Source organism: Sclerotinia sclerotiorum, genomic scaffold (assembly GCF_000146945.2).
Source record: "Sclerotinia sclerotiorum 1980 UF-70 scaffold_5 genomic scaffold, whole genome shotgun sequence".
Lineage (NCBI taxonomy): Eukaryota > Fungi > Ascomycota > Leotiomycetes > Helotiales > Sclerotiniaceae > Sclerotinia > Sclerotinia sclerotiorum.
In genome coordinates, this window is record NW_001820831.1 from 1,662,955 (window position 1) to 1,675,405 (window position 12,451).

Sequence of the window (12,451 nt, forward strand, 5' to 3'; positions counted from 1 at the left end):
ACTATGAAGAAATAACAAAGAACGACGTCGGAAATATCCTCATACATACTAGGTCTTCAAGAACTCATGTTGATGGCACTACCTCATCACATTACGCGGTCCCATCTATACTCAAAATCCTTTGCATTCACAGCCAACCACCCTAATATCCTAAAAGTGGTATCTATTCCCGCAAGAAAATGCAGGATTTATTTTGGAAAGAAAAAGAAAAAAGAGGGTACAGAAGAAAAAGGGAGGAATTAATCAATCCACATGTATAAACGCCAAATCAAACCCAATTGACCCATCGTTATCCGATCACAACATTCCATCCGTCATGTCATCCCATAGTCCATTCCACATACCACATCAAATAAACAATTTCGCCAACTTCATTACCCCTCCCACGCCATCCACCCCACCAGTGAGCGCCTCCAATCTCGCCATCGCACCCCCACTACCCTTCACACTACTCCTCTCATACTCATAAGTCCCACTCCTCGCATTTCCTAAAGATGCACTTGGCGCGCCGCCTCCTCCCCTTCCGCCTCCAATCAACTTCTCCAGTCCGCCTGGTAATCGGACCCCGAATTTTTTTAAGAGTCCTGCTAGTGCTCCGCCTGTTATTAGGGGCATAATTACGAGCATGAATACTTTGTATGGGTGTCGTTTCATATAGTAGATGAGATCGCGGAGGAGTTCGCGCAGTTTGGCATACATGCTTTTTAGGTAGTTGGGGCGCGGAGAACGTTTGTAGTGGGATGTGGAGCGGGAATTGGGGCCTGGATGGGGACTCATCGTTAGTTTATTACTTAATTGCGCGATGAGAATATTAGGAATAAACCGAGGAGAATTTACAAAAGTAATAAGATGATTTTTAGAAACATGTGGAGAGGTACACACCAAAGAAACTGCTCCGACTGGAATTATGTTTCGCATCTCCACTGCCATAAATGCTTCCGGAGCCTCGAGTACGACTTCTCGAACGCTCGCGATGGCTTGATTTAGAAGATGTACCTCCGAGCGCACTTCCGAGAAGTCCAGAGGAATTATTGTGATGAGTGGAATGGGAGGTGGAACGATGCTTTTTCTTGGAATTCGAATGCGAGGAGGAATGATGTCGAGAGGAGTGCGATCGTCCTGATTCCGAGGCGCCGTCAAACCAACCCATTTTTGCGGAGTTTGAGGAGTGAGGAGTTTTTATTTTTTTGTGAGGACAGGAGAGGAGAATTGAGGAATAGTTGATGCAATTTGAGTACTGTGAAAGAACAGTGAAAGAAAAAGCAAGCAAGCAATTAAGTAAAATTATAGCGAAGTGAGTGAATGAATGAATCCTGTAAGCTCAAACCCCTAGCGAGAAATCCTGTACAGTACTGATCTCGTATCAGCTGCCTGCCTAGATGTGAGGAAGGGAGGGGTTCAAGCTCCAATTCTTGCCCGTTCGCCGCTCTGTTCAATTAACGTCCCGTTCCGTGATTTGGTTCCCGCAATTAAAATCTCCTCTTATCGATAAGAAAGAACTCGTGGAGGTGGAGGTTGATCTAAGTGGAGTTTCACTCACCCACGCATATTAGAACCACAAGTTATGTTATCCGCAAAGAAATGCACGACAGAAATGTGGGCTCTAGCTAGAGTAGGAAGAGAGGAAGATGGTTCGTTTCTTAACTCAGCAGAAGCTTGCACGATTTTCTTCCTATGAGAGCTGACACGTCGGCGAATCGCAATTATGCGACTAAGATCCTACCTAACCTTATGAGTTTCTGGCGGTGAAGAGGAGACTAATGCATGGATTGCATCGTGGGTTACATGGTTATGGTTGCGGGGATTGGATGTCATATGCACGTGATGTTGGGAGGATAATAAGAAAACTCTTTTAGGTATGGTATGTGGAAACCTTATATGCACAGTTAATGTCTTGGATTATAAGATGAGATCAGATATAAGGGGGTGGCAAGAAAGTTCGTCTACCGCGAGTAGCGAGCAGAGGAGTGCGCTAAGGTAGTCGGGAGGTTAGACATGAAAACTTGGGCTTGAAGATGAGTGTCTTCAGGAATTGGCATTTTGCGAGATCTATGGTTCACCAGTTCTAAGCAATTAGGCTTGTTGCAGGAAATTTTTGTGTCGTGTCACAGTATTGAGTAGTTGGTGTTATCAAGTGCAGGGGTTGGCTGTGAAAAGGCTATTTGCACACAAATACTTTTCCACTGAGTGGAACACCTAGTAAGAGGAAAACGGTCTCAAGGATGTATGAACTTAGCTTAGTATCTACGTAACGATGCTAGAGATATGATCTCGAGCATCGCCCTCTCAGCCCCTTTGTTTCTACCACCTCTATGAATTATAAATGTGAAGAATCTAGATGAAATAAAAGACTGATTCTCCCTCAGTATGAATAGACAGTTGGATTGGTAGTTGCTGCAATCGTGGGAAAAGAGACGCTCTGTTGAAGACTAACAAAACCAAAGCCAGATTCCCTCAAAAAGATCACGTATTATCCATACAAAAATCTATCGATTCATCAAACACGCCATTAAACATCCCTATACATATAACCATACATCGACATCATACACCAAAAAAGACCAGCTTTCAATAATACAACCGTCCTCAGATAACTTGGCCACCCAGAGTCCACTCTTACAAAATTCTTCTAAACCCAGGGTATCATAAACAGAAGACAAAAGAGTCGTGGTATCACATCAAATCATATCCAAATATAAGATTTCCTTCTTCCGGGTGTCCTCCACTTCCACGTCGAAAGGAAAAAAGCCCTTTATAGAAACCATCCGAAAACCGCCGCAACTCCTAACAGCACACTGCACGTAACCATACAATAACTAACCCCGCTTGTCTTGCCACTTCCACTCTTACTTGAGGCATTCGTTGCATTCATGTTATCGGGATCCGTACTTGTAAGCCGGAAGCTGTATATACCGCATCCCGAATTGACAGATCCTGATCCCGTGATTGTAGAATTGTTGTTTCCGCCTTTGAATTTGTTATTACTCTTACTTTCAAGCCTAAGACTTCAAAAGAATTAGATCAGAAGTCAGAACTTACAAGTGGAGAAAAGGAGTTCATAAATGTTCTCGCAGTTAGTTACAGAGTTATTCCCAAGACAATTAGTTGAAGCGGAGGTAAAGCCAAGCGAAATGACAGAAGCAGAAGTAGAACCCATATTATAGTTCTTGGTATTAGATGAAAAGTTGCTGGAAGCGACTTCCGTGCAGAACTGGGTGGTATATTTAGACAGAGAAGATATGGCGAATGAGGTTGTGGTACTGGAATCTTTGACACATATTGGGACTGAAGACGCAGTGGCAATAGCGGAGAGAAGAGCTAGTGAGAAGACCGCTCCTAGAATCATCTTGAATTAGCTGTCTTGAAGGTTCCCTTGTGTGAAATTCAAAAATATGACGTCAGATAAGGTTCGTGGTGTGCGTATTTTGCAGAAATGTGAAAAGCTTGCAATTTTAGTTTTCAAGAACCAGTAGAGACATGACCAGAGCTATTTACTGTAAGATATGGATATATATAACCATTCTGATCATGACGCTGTCCCTAGCCATCATGGTGAATGAAGGATTTGGCCCCAACTGTGGTCAGGTAAAGCTGCGTGCGGCTAAGCATTCTGCGATATGTATGACTACATTGCCGGTTATTTTTGTAACTTTTTATATATTTACAATTACCATCTTGGACAACTCTTGCTCTAGAATTCTGACAGACACACCTAGTCGAAAGCCGAAATCTTCCAATCAACCGATAAAAAGATAGGTACGAGATTCTCCGGTTCAATGATATGTGACTTAGGCTTTTTAGCCGAGGCTAGAACCGAAGATCACAATTTCTATTCTTAAAGATCTAACAGATCGTTTCGAATTCAAAACCCTCCTTCTGGAAGGATTCAGGATTGTCGCGGTAAACTACCTTGTTAGCTGCTTACAATGTACTGTTGGATGGATAAAACCTCGCATCGTGCTACTCCATTTCGGTGCGGCCATCACAAGCGCCCAACGAAGGGGTGGCAGTGTTGTAGTGAAGGAGGCTGAGCCGCAAAGTCAGCACGATACAGCACACTTGGTGTATGTAAAGAAGCCGGGAGATGATGGCAACATTGATAAGGAGATAGATAACGAAAAACTTTCCAGATTAGAAAACGTAGAAGCAATCAAAAACTCGACCTATGAAACTTCTTGTTGTGGTAAAGGATTCAGAACTCATTGTTGCACAGAACCTTGAAAATTCTGCGTCAATCACTGGACAAGAGGACATAGTCGATAAGATGGTTTAAAGTGTGGAAATTTACCAGAGCAGAGCAGAAGGAATACAGTGGAGCTTTTTTGAACTAAACGTTACCCAAAGACTTCGAACTCCATGAACGTGAGAAAGTGTATAATGCATTGATGGTGATTCATGCAGGAGGATCTGACTGAAGCCGACCGTCCTTTGTGAAAAAGCGCTAGGTAGTAACAATTATCTGCGGCGAAGCAGGTAAGCAATCTCAGTTTCTGGTCCCAAGATGCTTTCAGATGTGCTGCCTATGAAGCGTGAAGCACGTGGTTCAAGAAATCCTATTGTCTTGACAACGAACTCCGAAGTTGCCGGACTCGAATGACATTTTGAAGTAATTGCACGGAATTTCCGTATCAAATTTAGCTAATAAGGATAAATTCACAAAGGATTATATGCCTCGAAATGCTGATACCAAAAAGGAAAGGAATTGATGAGGGGCAGATGTATAGTTACTAGGTATTCTGTTTCGATGTGCATAACCTATCTTAGCTCATCGGCCAGGGTAAAATAGACTTGTAATCAACAATTATTTCCTCAATATTTATTGATACATGAACTATCTCGGCCAATTAGTAATTAGGTTTAACTATGGAGCATTCTAGGTGGAAATTATTGTCAAACTGGCAGGTAATTCTGAATAAACATTTTGGACGACTCTGTGAAAGAAAACAGCCTGCTTGTCGTGGAATCGAAACAAAGAATTATTACTTTACACCTTGAGATAACTTCTAGTGAGCGTCTAAAAGGCTGCCTCTAGAGGCCTGTAGCTCAGGCGCTGGAGTCCAGTCTTCTTTTTCCAAATCGCAAGGTGCATCATAAGTTGTTAAAGTTACGAAAATCATACAATAGTTCTTTTATTCAAAGGTAACACAACTGGGTCGACAGCATCCTCTTTCGGAAATGACCCTCATTCTCTCCCTCACTTAAACACGGAGCAACTTCATCCTCATCAATCACCTACAACCAAGATCCATTTTAAACAGTTTTTGACAACAAACTCACCTGCACCCATATCTGCATCAACAGAAAAGCCCACCAAAAGCACAAATTTTTTTGGAGCACCAATCCCATCTCCATCGTCAACCACGAGGGTCAAAACTTGTGAGACTTCCAGGTTTCTTCAGTCTCTAACGCGAATCTCTGGCTCGGTTGGAGTTCTTGGAGGCACATTTGGGTTTTTGAAACCTATAGCTCGTAGTCTGGGCGAGCGTTTTCTTTCGTTTTCCTGCGGTCTAGCTTCAAAAGAGCTTAATGCAGGTGATCTGAACTCAAAAACGCTAGCAATGTAGGTCCAGTCGATCATAAAGAAAGGCAAGGGGCACAATCTTGAGGTGTTTTTACTACAGTCCTGAGAGACAAACCCCATTGTTTTAGAGTACCACCACCTTTTCCTACAGCTTGAGTATTTGGGAGCAGTCCCCCTCACCCTCAACGAATTGATCCTCTGCCTCCGGCGAGATTCTCAGGAGTTTTCTATCAGCTGTAACAGGCTTTAACTCGGCTAGCTAGTAGCTAGGAATTGTTTTCACACCTCTAGGTTCAACAAGCTGAGTGGCAGTCCGTTACTCAATCCTATTTTTTATCAATGGCGGTAGTAACTACTTAGGTTTTCCTAGATTAACTACTACATCTGATGATTGTCATGAGCACGTTAAAATTCCGTTTGTAGAAGATTGGGCATATTGCATCAAGGCCTACTCATGACCTAGTGGCCTATGCGGATTTCGGCGAACTATTTCTTGTATTATAGTCTATTCATTGGACATTTATTTATCGCATTATTGAAGATGAAATACATAGAGCTTTAAAGTCATTTGCACAACTAAACATCAACATGAGTGTGCGTTATGGCCATGTTCATCGGTGCATGATTCCTAATTTAGAAGATTTATGATTCTTGGAACTATGATTTTTTTTAGGGGTTTAAAAACATTTAGTAAAGAACTTTCAAGTACAAAGACATCCATCGCCAGTTACTAGGTATCGAGACAAACACTTCTCGGTCCCATATTCAATCAAGAACCTAGGAGAATCCAATGATTTTCCTGGATTCGTACAACTCATCAATACTCGCTTCCTCTTCCTTAGTCAGCTCGAAATTGACAGCATCAACCGCTTCCTGAACTCTCTCGATCTTCGACATTCCAATAATAGGCGCGGTAACATAGTCCTTACCCAAGCTCCAAGCCATCGCCACAATCGCCATACTGACTCCTCTCTTCTTTGCGATCTCCTGAATCTTCTCATTGATCTTCAAATCTGCATTCGTCAAGTCATTCCCCATGAATTTTCCGCCCATGGACTTTCCTCTGTTACTTTCTGCAGCCTGATCATGAGGTCTCGCCAAATACCCCATCATAATTGGACTCCAAGGAATCATACCCATACCAAACTTTTTCAAGCTCGGCACCATCTCCCTCTCTTCCTCTCTATAGGCCGCATTATGCAGATTCTGCATGCTGATAAACTCCGTCCACCCATGCAAGCGCGCCGTATACTGCATTTCCAACAACTGATGCGCGAACATACTAGACGCACCAATATATCTCACCTTTCCACTCTGCACCACATCATGCAACGCTTTCATCGTTTCCTTCACGGGCGTCCGAGCATCAAATCGATGAATCTGTAGTAAATCGATATACTCCAACCCCAAACGTTTCAAACTCGCATCCACACTATCGAAAATGTGTTTACGGCTCAATCCGTAGGCATTGATATAGCCATTCGCATCTCTCTCATCGGGCGTCGTGAAAAGTGGATTTTCCCATCCTTCCTCGTTTCTCTTGCCAACCGGCGCCCAAACTTTGGTCGCGATAACAAGGTTATCACGTGGGAGTGAGTATTTTTTGATGGCGGCTCCGAGGATCTCTTCGGATGTTCCGTTGCCGTAGACATTGGCTGTGTCGAAGAAATTGATACCGGCTTCATAGCTTGCCTTGATGATAGGGAGGGCATCAGCTTCATCGAGGACCCAGCTTCCGAATGCGCTGAGAGGACTGCCGAAGGACATACAGCCTACGCAGATGCGAGAGACTCTTAAGCCGGACTCACCAAGATTGGTGTATTTCATCATGTTTTTAGCCATATTGGATTAGGAAGAGGTTTCTTTTGCTGTTTCAGTATGGTTTGTAGGGTGAATTGGGACTTACTTTTGAGATGGAAACTCGTGCTTTTATATGTATTTGATCGGGCAGACGGACTTGACGTCAGTCGGAGATTAGGTTAAGTCCTATGTTTATGGTTCACTGATTAAAAATCACGACTCCAATGGTATGCACACTGGCGGGGTGAGAAGACCCCACGTAGTATGGAATGAATCAGATACTAAGATGTAGGACATTTAACCATTTGGCCATTCGAACATTTAGATTCAATCATTAACTTGAATTGAAATATTGAATTGTATCATTAGAAAGCTTTTGATTGTTAAAATTTGAAGTTCTCACCATATTTACTATTGAAAATCGTCATAAAATTCCTTTCATTTTTGATGTTCTCTAATTTGTATTGAGTCTGGGGGTTATCTGCCGCCCCTTTCGCCTCGGCGAGACTTACCCCCACATTTAGTTGAAAACAAGCGATAATGGCTAAACCCGATACTTCACCCGATGCTCCGGGGAAGATAAGGGCTAACTACTAAACCCGACACTTCACCCGATACCTTTGGAGAGTAAGAAATAACGCATGTATTTGCAGCCCAAACGCATTGAGGACCTCCTGTATATCCTAGGATACCCGTGTAGGATGTACTAGTGCTCGCTCTCATGATCCAAGGACAAAAATGGACTGGAGAATGAAACCTTCTCGTTAATACAACGTACCTTGAGGAGAGAAAAGGAGAACAGTCAAGCAGTTAAGCCACGTCAGAACGCAGGGTCATCTACGTGTACAGTAGCACCAGAGAGCATGTGGTGAGATTGCACGATTGAACAGAAATAACTACGCTGAAATAGAATTGTCTACCATGACCAACGACTCAATTCCACCAAGAAGAGCAACGAGGGTGTAACCTAACCGAACGATTGAATAGAATATTGCGCCAGCCCTATAGCGCCCCATGAACTCCACACCATTCATCCAGCCTCAACTCAGTCTTTGCCAGCTATATCAGCGATAGTCCCTAATTTTTTTCCGGCCTGAGTCGTTGCTCCTGTTCGTCCACCGGTTGTTCTTGCTGCCGGTGCCGTAGGGACCTTATGGATATTGAAAGGCGAATTCTCGGCTGCAGTGTACGCATCAAATGAGAATAGGGAGTAGAGGTACAAGCCAAAAAATGCAATAATATCGTGAAGTAGCCTGTCAAAGCTAAAGTTTCTTGCCATCGTGCTGGAGCTCGTAGGGGCAGATCCGCCTAGTGTTCGCCCCGCGCTGGAATAAACAGGCTTCGCAGAGCCAGAAAGTTTCACAGCATTCTCGATGGCAGTTGTGAGCTTGCGAACATCTGCGCCTTGGATGGTTTCAATCACGGCACCGGACCGGAAGATGAGGAAGGTTGGCATGCTGACAGAATTATGAGAACGAGGTCTAATGGAAGTAGTAGGGTCTGGGCTTACGCTCTAACTCCATATCGCTGAGCTATAGACTGCTGGTTGTCTACATTTATTTTTGTGAATGTAACACGATTTGGCTTCGAGTGTTTTGTAGCTAGAGATTCATAGGTTGGAGCGATAGCTTTGCAGGGTCCGCACCAGTCTGCATAAACTACATGTATTGTTAGTGGCGTGCATCCATCGCATTAGAGGATATCACCTTACAATCCGAAACCACGATAGTTGATGAGCCCAGTAACTTGCTGAACTGCATAGAAGACTCGATGTGCATCGCCATTTTTATAGATATCCTGAGTTCTGAGGGGATGTCAAGTAGGTTTGCTTTGTTTACTGTTTGGTGGTCAGAATGTTGCCGGAATGAATGTTGCTTACTGATGATTGAGCTTCGGAAGCTCTGAGTGGAGATCTGGTCCTCTTTATCGCGCACGGACTATAAAATTCTGCCGGGTTATTTCGACAAATTTTGACCGCCTAAATATATATTTCTGAAAGAATACAAAGCTTCCCAAATATTTACAAAAATGGGTAGAGGAGAGACAAACGCGAAGGTATGCTCAATTTAATACCATTAATGGATACAGAAATGCTTACATATTTGCATTCAGAAGAGAAAACGTCAGGCCGAAGCCACTGCCATTGCCAATGGACAAACTTCGAATGGGAAAGTGATCGCGCCGGCTGCGATTGACACTTCCAAACCTACAGCGCTCTTTCAACCTACAAAAGGCAGAGATTGGACAGTTAGTGTGGCTTTGCCGGGAAGTATTATCTCCAAGTACGTTGCCTCTCTGTATGCTAATAATGATAAAATTATACTGACTTTTTCAGTGCTCAAAGTCATGATCTCAAAACTTCTATGGCGGGCCATATTGCTCGCGCCCTTGCGGTTTTCTGCGTCGATGAAGTCATTGTATTCGACGACGGCAATGCTCGGTCTCCCAAAAAACCTCGTCAATCTCCTTGTCAACCTCCTGCCATCCAACCCAAAGCGCCCTCGGAGGACAAGTACACTGGAACCTTAGATCCCGATCATTTCCTGACCCATCTACTCAGCTATCTCGAGACGCCTCCAAATTTACGAAAGTATTTATTCCCAATGCACGAAAACCTAAGGACGGCAGGCACACTGCCAAGTATAGATTTACCGCATCATTTGAGAGCCGATGAGTGGTGTATGTATAGGGAGGGTACTACATTACCTGGTGCGGATGAACATGGAACATTCGTGGAAGCCGGATTGAGAATACCAGTCACAGTGCCGGAGCAAATACCGGAGAACAATAGAGTTACTCTAAAATTCGACCTGGAGGCCGAGAAAGCCGCAAAGGATAAATCTTATGAAGTTATTAAAGCAGAAGCTGTGCGCCCAGAAGAACCAAGAGAAGAGGGTGGGTATTACTGGGGATACAATGTTCGAAGGGCCGGCTGTCTAAGCGACGTATTCACAGAATGTGGGTATGATGGGGGCTATGATATGACCATCGGGACCTCTGAGCGAGGTGTTGATGTTCAAGATCTGTATGACGACAAAGAACAGAAAGTGGGGAAGTTCAAGCACCTGTTGGTGGTCTTTGGAGGAGTTGCAGGTCTAGAAGTGGCCGTGAAAAACGACGAAGAACTGCATAAATTGGGTGTTACAGAAGCAAAAGATGTCTTCGATAGATGGATAAATGTGTGTCCCGGTCAAGGAAGTCGAACAATCAGAACCGAGGAAGCCGCATGGATTGGTCTAATGGGACTGAGAAAATTAGTTGTCAACAACGAATAAACTTTAATTCGATACCCGTAGCTTTTTATTCAATGCTTTAACTTAGCATCAATATCATTTGGAATTGTACATTAGTTGGGATTGGGAACACCCAGGTAGCAAATTAAAGAGATCGAAGTCTTACGTCTCCATCACAGGACCAGAAACTACTTTAGTCCGTCGGGCTATATGTAATACGTTTATTAACCTTTACCTTTTTTTGTCGTCTTCTTTGACTTTAATAAAGTCCTTGTCGATCTTTCTTCCCCTTCTTTTATGTACCGACAAGTGTTCATTATAGATACTCCGCAGCTTTGTGTGGAAGAGAAAGAAGGTGTTATTTTAATCAAGCATCATGCCTTTGTTACCCCTATAAGTATATATGATAGCTTGGCCTTCAACAAATCCACCCTGCTCCACCGAAGCAAAAGTTTCAAACTACACAAATACCTCAAACATTACGTTTAAATCTACACAAAATAACGCATCTAACCAACACAACTACAGAATAACTCCTCAAACAAGCCAACCACAATGCAACTCACCAACTACCTCCCCCTCCTCGCCCTCCTCACCCCAGCACTCAGTGCTCCCGCCCTCGTCTCCACGCGACCCACCCCCCTCCTACCCATGTGCACCCAGCAACTCAACCCCCAAACATGCACCCTCAACTGGAACACCAACACCATGGCCGTCAACAACGACCTATCCAACATCAACAACCTAGTCGCCTACGCACGCGCAACCATCTATTCCAATACCTGCGTCCTAATCGGTGGTATCACCAATGAACTCGTGCAGAATGTTTATGTCGATGCCGTCGGCTGGGATCAATCACTTGTTCTGCAGAATGTGTTTGATGAGACGAGGGGTTTTAAGGTTCCCAGGTGGGTTTTTGGTGGGAAGCAGTATTCGGTTGATGATTGTGCTTGTTTTGAGGGGCCGTTGTTGGGGGAGCCCAAGGATACGCATGTTTGTCAGTGTCGATTTCAATGTGCTTAATTTCACTGTTTATTATTAGATGGTTAAGAAGGGGAGTTAGGTTTTTCGTTTTTCGCGTTTTGTATCCTTGTTAGGTCTTGTTTTTCTATTGTGTTTTCTACCTTTTTGTAAAATTATTTCTTTCATGTATTTTTATACTTCTTTGTTCAAGAAGTATATCACAGTCATTAAGCTTTCAAGTTCTTTCTTTTCTACTCCTTTCTCTGTAAATACAATTATTTTTAGTTATTCGAATCTACACTCCATGCTATGACCCATGCTCTGTGAGACTCTAATGGATTCTTCTCCTCCCATTGGACCCGATTAACTTAAGTACTTTCAAGTCTAAGATCAGTTTTCAAGCAACCTTATCCTCCACAACCCAAACATCACTTAAAATAAAAACAAAAACTAATCCGTCTCTCTCTAGGTAGACGGCGGAATCAAACCATTCCTCACCCTAAAAGTGCAACTTACTCCATGAATATATCCATATCTATTACTTCGCTCCCAAGCCGCCCTCAAAAAACACCAATAAAAACAAGCAAATTTTACTTACCCCAAAAATAATAAAAACCATCTTCTCCCAGCACCATCTCAGGAAGGAATATCACTCCTGCATATTCCAAGTACCGTACCGTACCTAATCCAATTTCCACTGTACCTTCCCATATCGTATCATATCATATCATACCCCCTCACTCCCAACCCCCCCATACATTTTCCTTATACCCGCACGCCCGCTCCCAATTCCGCCCCCAAGTTTCCCCTTGTTTGTTACCAACATACACCTCCTGCAACCCCCTACCCAAGTTTTCTCACTCACCACATAACCAAGGAAAATCCCAAAAACCCCCAACCTAAAACCATGAGGAATAAAACAACCAACCACTAG

The 12,451-nt window shown here is 43.4% G+C and overlaps 9 protein-coding genes across 9 annotated transcripts; 3 read left to right on the top strand and 6 right to left on the bottom strand.

Annotated features, from left to right (window-relative positions):
* Positions 1–348: 348 nt before the first annotated feature.
* On the bottom strand, positions 349–1,150 carry SS1G_04610 (hypothetical protein; the record flags this gene model as incomplete). Its single annotated transcript, XM_001594752.1, has 2 exons — positions 349–761; positions 883–1,150. 2 exons carry the CDS (start codon positions 1,148–1,150, stop codon positions 349–351), a joined length of 681 nt encoding a protein of 226 aa, XP_001594802.1.
* Positions 1,151–2,868: 1,718 nt separating this feature from the next.
* On the bottom strand, positions 2,869–3,346 carry SS1G_04611 (predicted protein; the record flags this gene model as incomplete). The annotated part of the gene is made up of 2 exons (XM_001594753.1): positions 2,869–3,005; positions 3,040–3,346. The coding sequence occupies 2 exons, from the start codon at positions 3,344–3,346 to the stop codon at positions 2,869–2,871; spliced, it is 444 nt and encodes a 147-aa protein (XP_001594803.1).
* A 203-nt stretch (positions 3,347–3,549) lies between these two features.
* Positions 3,550–4,221, top strand: SS1G_04612 (predicted protein; the record flags this gene model as incomplete). The annotated part of the gene is made up of 3 exons (XM_001594754.1): positions 3,550–3,585; positions 3,717–3,756; positions 3,851–4,221. The coding sequence occupies 3 exons, from the start codon at positions 3,550–3,552 to the stop codon at positions 4,219–4,221; spliced, it is 447 nt and encodes a 148-aa protein (XP_001594804.1).
* A 1,174-nt stretch (positions 4,222–5,395) lies between these two features.
* On the bottom strand, positions 5,396–5,578 carry SS1G_04613 (predicted protein; the record flags this gene model as incomplete). The annotated part of the gene is made up of 1 exon (XM_001594755.1): positions 5,396–5,578. The coding sequence occupies one exon, from the start codon at positions 5,576–5,578 to the stop codon at positions 5,396–5,398; it is 183 nt and encodes a 60-aa protein (XP_001594805.1).
* Positions 5,579–6,298: 720 nt separating this feature from the next.
* Positions 6,299–7,363, bottom strand: SS1G_04614 (hypothetical protein; the record flags this gene model as incomplete). The annotated part of the gene is made up of 1 exon (XM_001594756.1): positions 6,299–7,363. One exon carries the CDS (start codon positions 7,361–7,363, stop codon positions 6,299–6,301), a length of 1,065 nt encoding a protein of 354 aa, XP_001594806.1.
* Positions 7,364–7,879: 516 nt separating this feature from the next.
* Positions 7,880–8,044, bottom strand: SS1G_04615 (predicted protein; the record flags this gene model as incomplete). The annotated part of the gene is made up of 1 exon (XM_001594757.1): positions 7,880–8,044. One exon carries the CDS (start codon positions 8,042–8,044, stop codon positions 7,880–7,882), a length of 165 nt encoding a protein of 54 aa, XP_001594807.1.
* A 322-nt stretch (positions 8,045–8,366) lies between these two features.
* Positions 8,367–8,777, bottom strand: SS1G_04616 (hypothetical protein; the record flags this gene model as incomplete). Its single annotated transcript, XM_001594758.1, has 1 exon — positions 8,367–8,777. The coding sequence occupies one exon, from the start codon at positions 8,775–8,777 to the stop codon at positions 8,367–8,369; it is 411 nt and encodes a 136-aa protein (XP_001594808.1).
* Positions 8,778–9,349: 572 nt separating this feature from the next.
* On the top strand, positions 9,350–10,596 carry SS1G_04617 (hypothetical protein; the record flags this gene model as incomplete). Its single annotated transcript, XM_001594759.1, has 3 exons — positions 9,350–9,376; positions 9,434–9,618; positions 9,657–10,596. 3 exons carry the CDS (start codon positions 9,350–9,352, stop codon positions 10,594–10,596), a joined length of 1,152 nt encoding a protein of 383 aa, XP_001594809.1.
* Positions 10,597–11,109: 513 nt separating this feature from the next.
* SS1G_04618 (predicted protein) lies at positions 11,110–11,577 on the top strand (the record flags this gene model as incomplete). The annotated part of the gene is made up of 1 exon (XM_001594760.1): positions 11,110–11,577. One exon carries the CDS (start codon positions 11,110–11,112, stop codon positions 11,575–11,577), a length of 468 nt encoding a protein of 155 aa, XP_001594810.1.
* Positions 11,578–12,451: the final 874 nt, after the last annotated feature.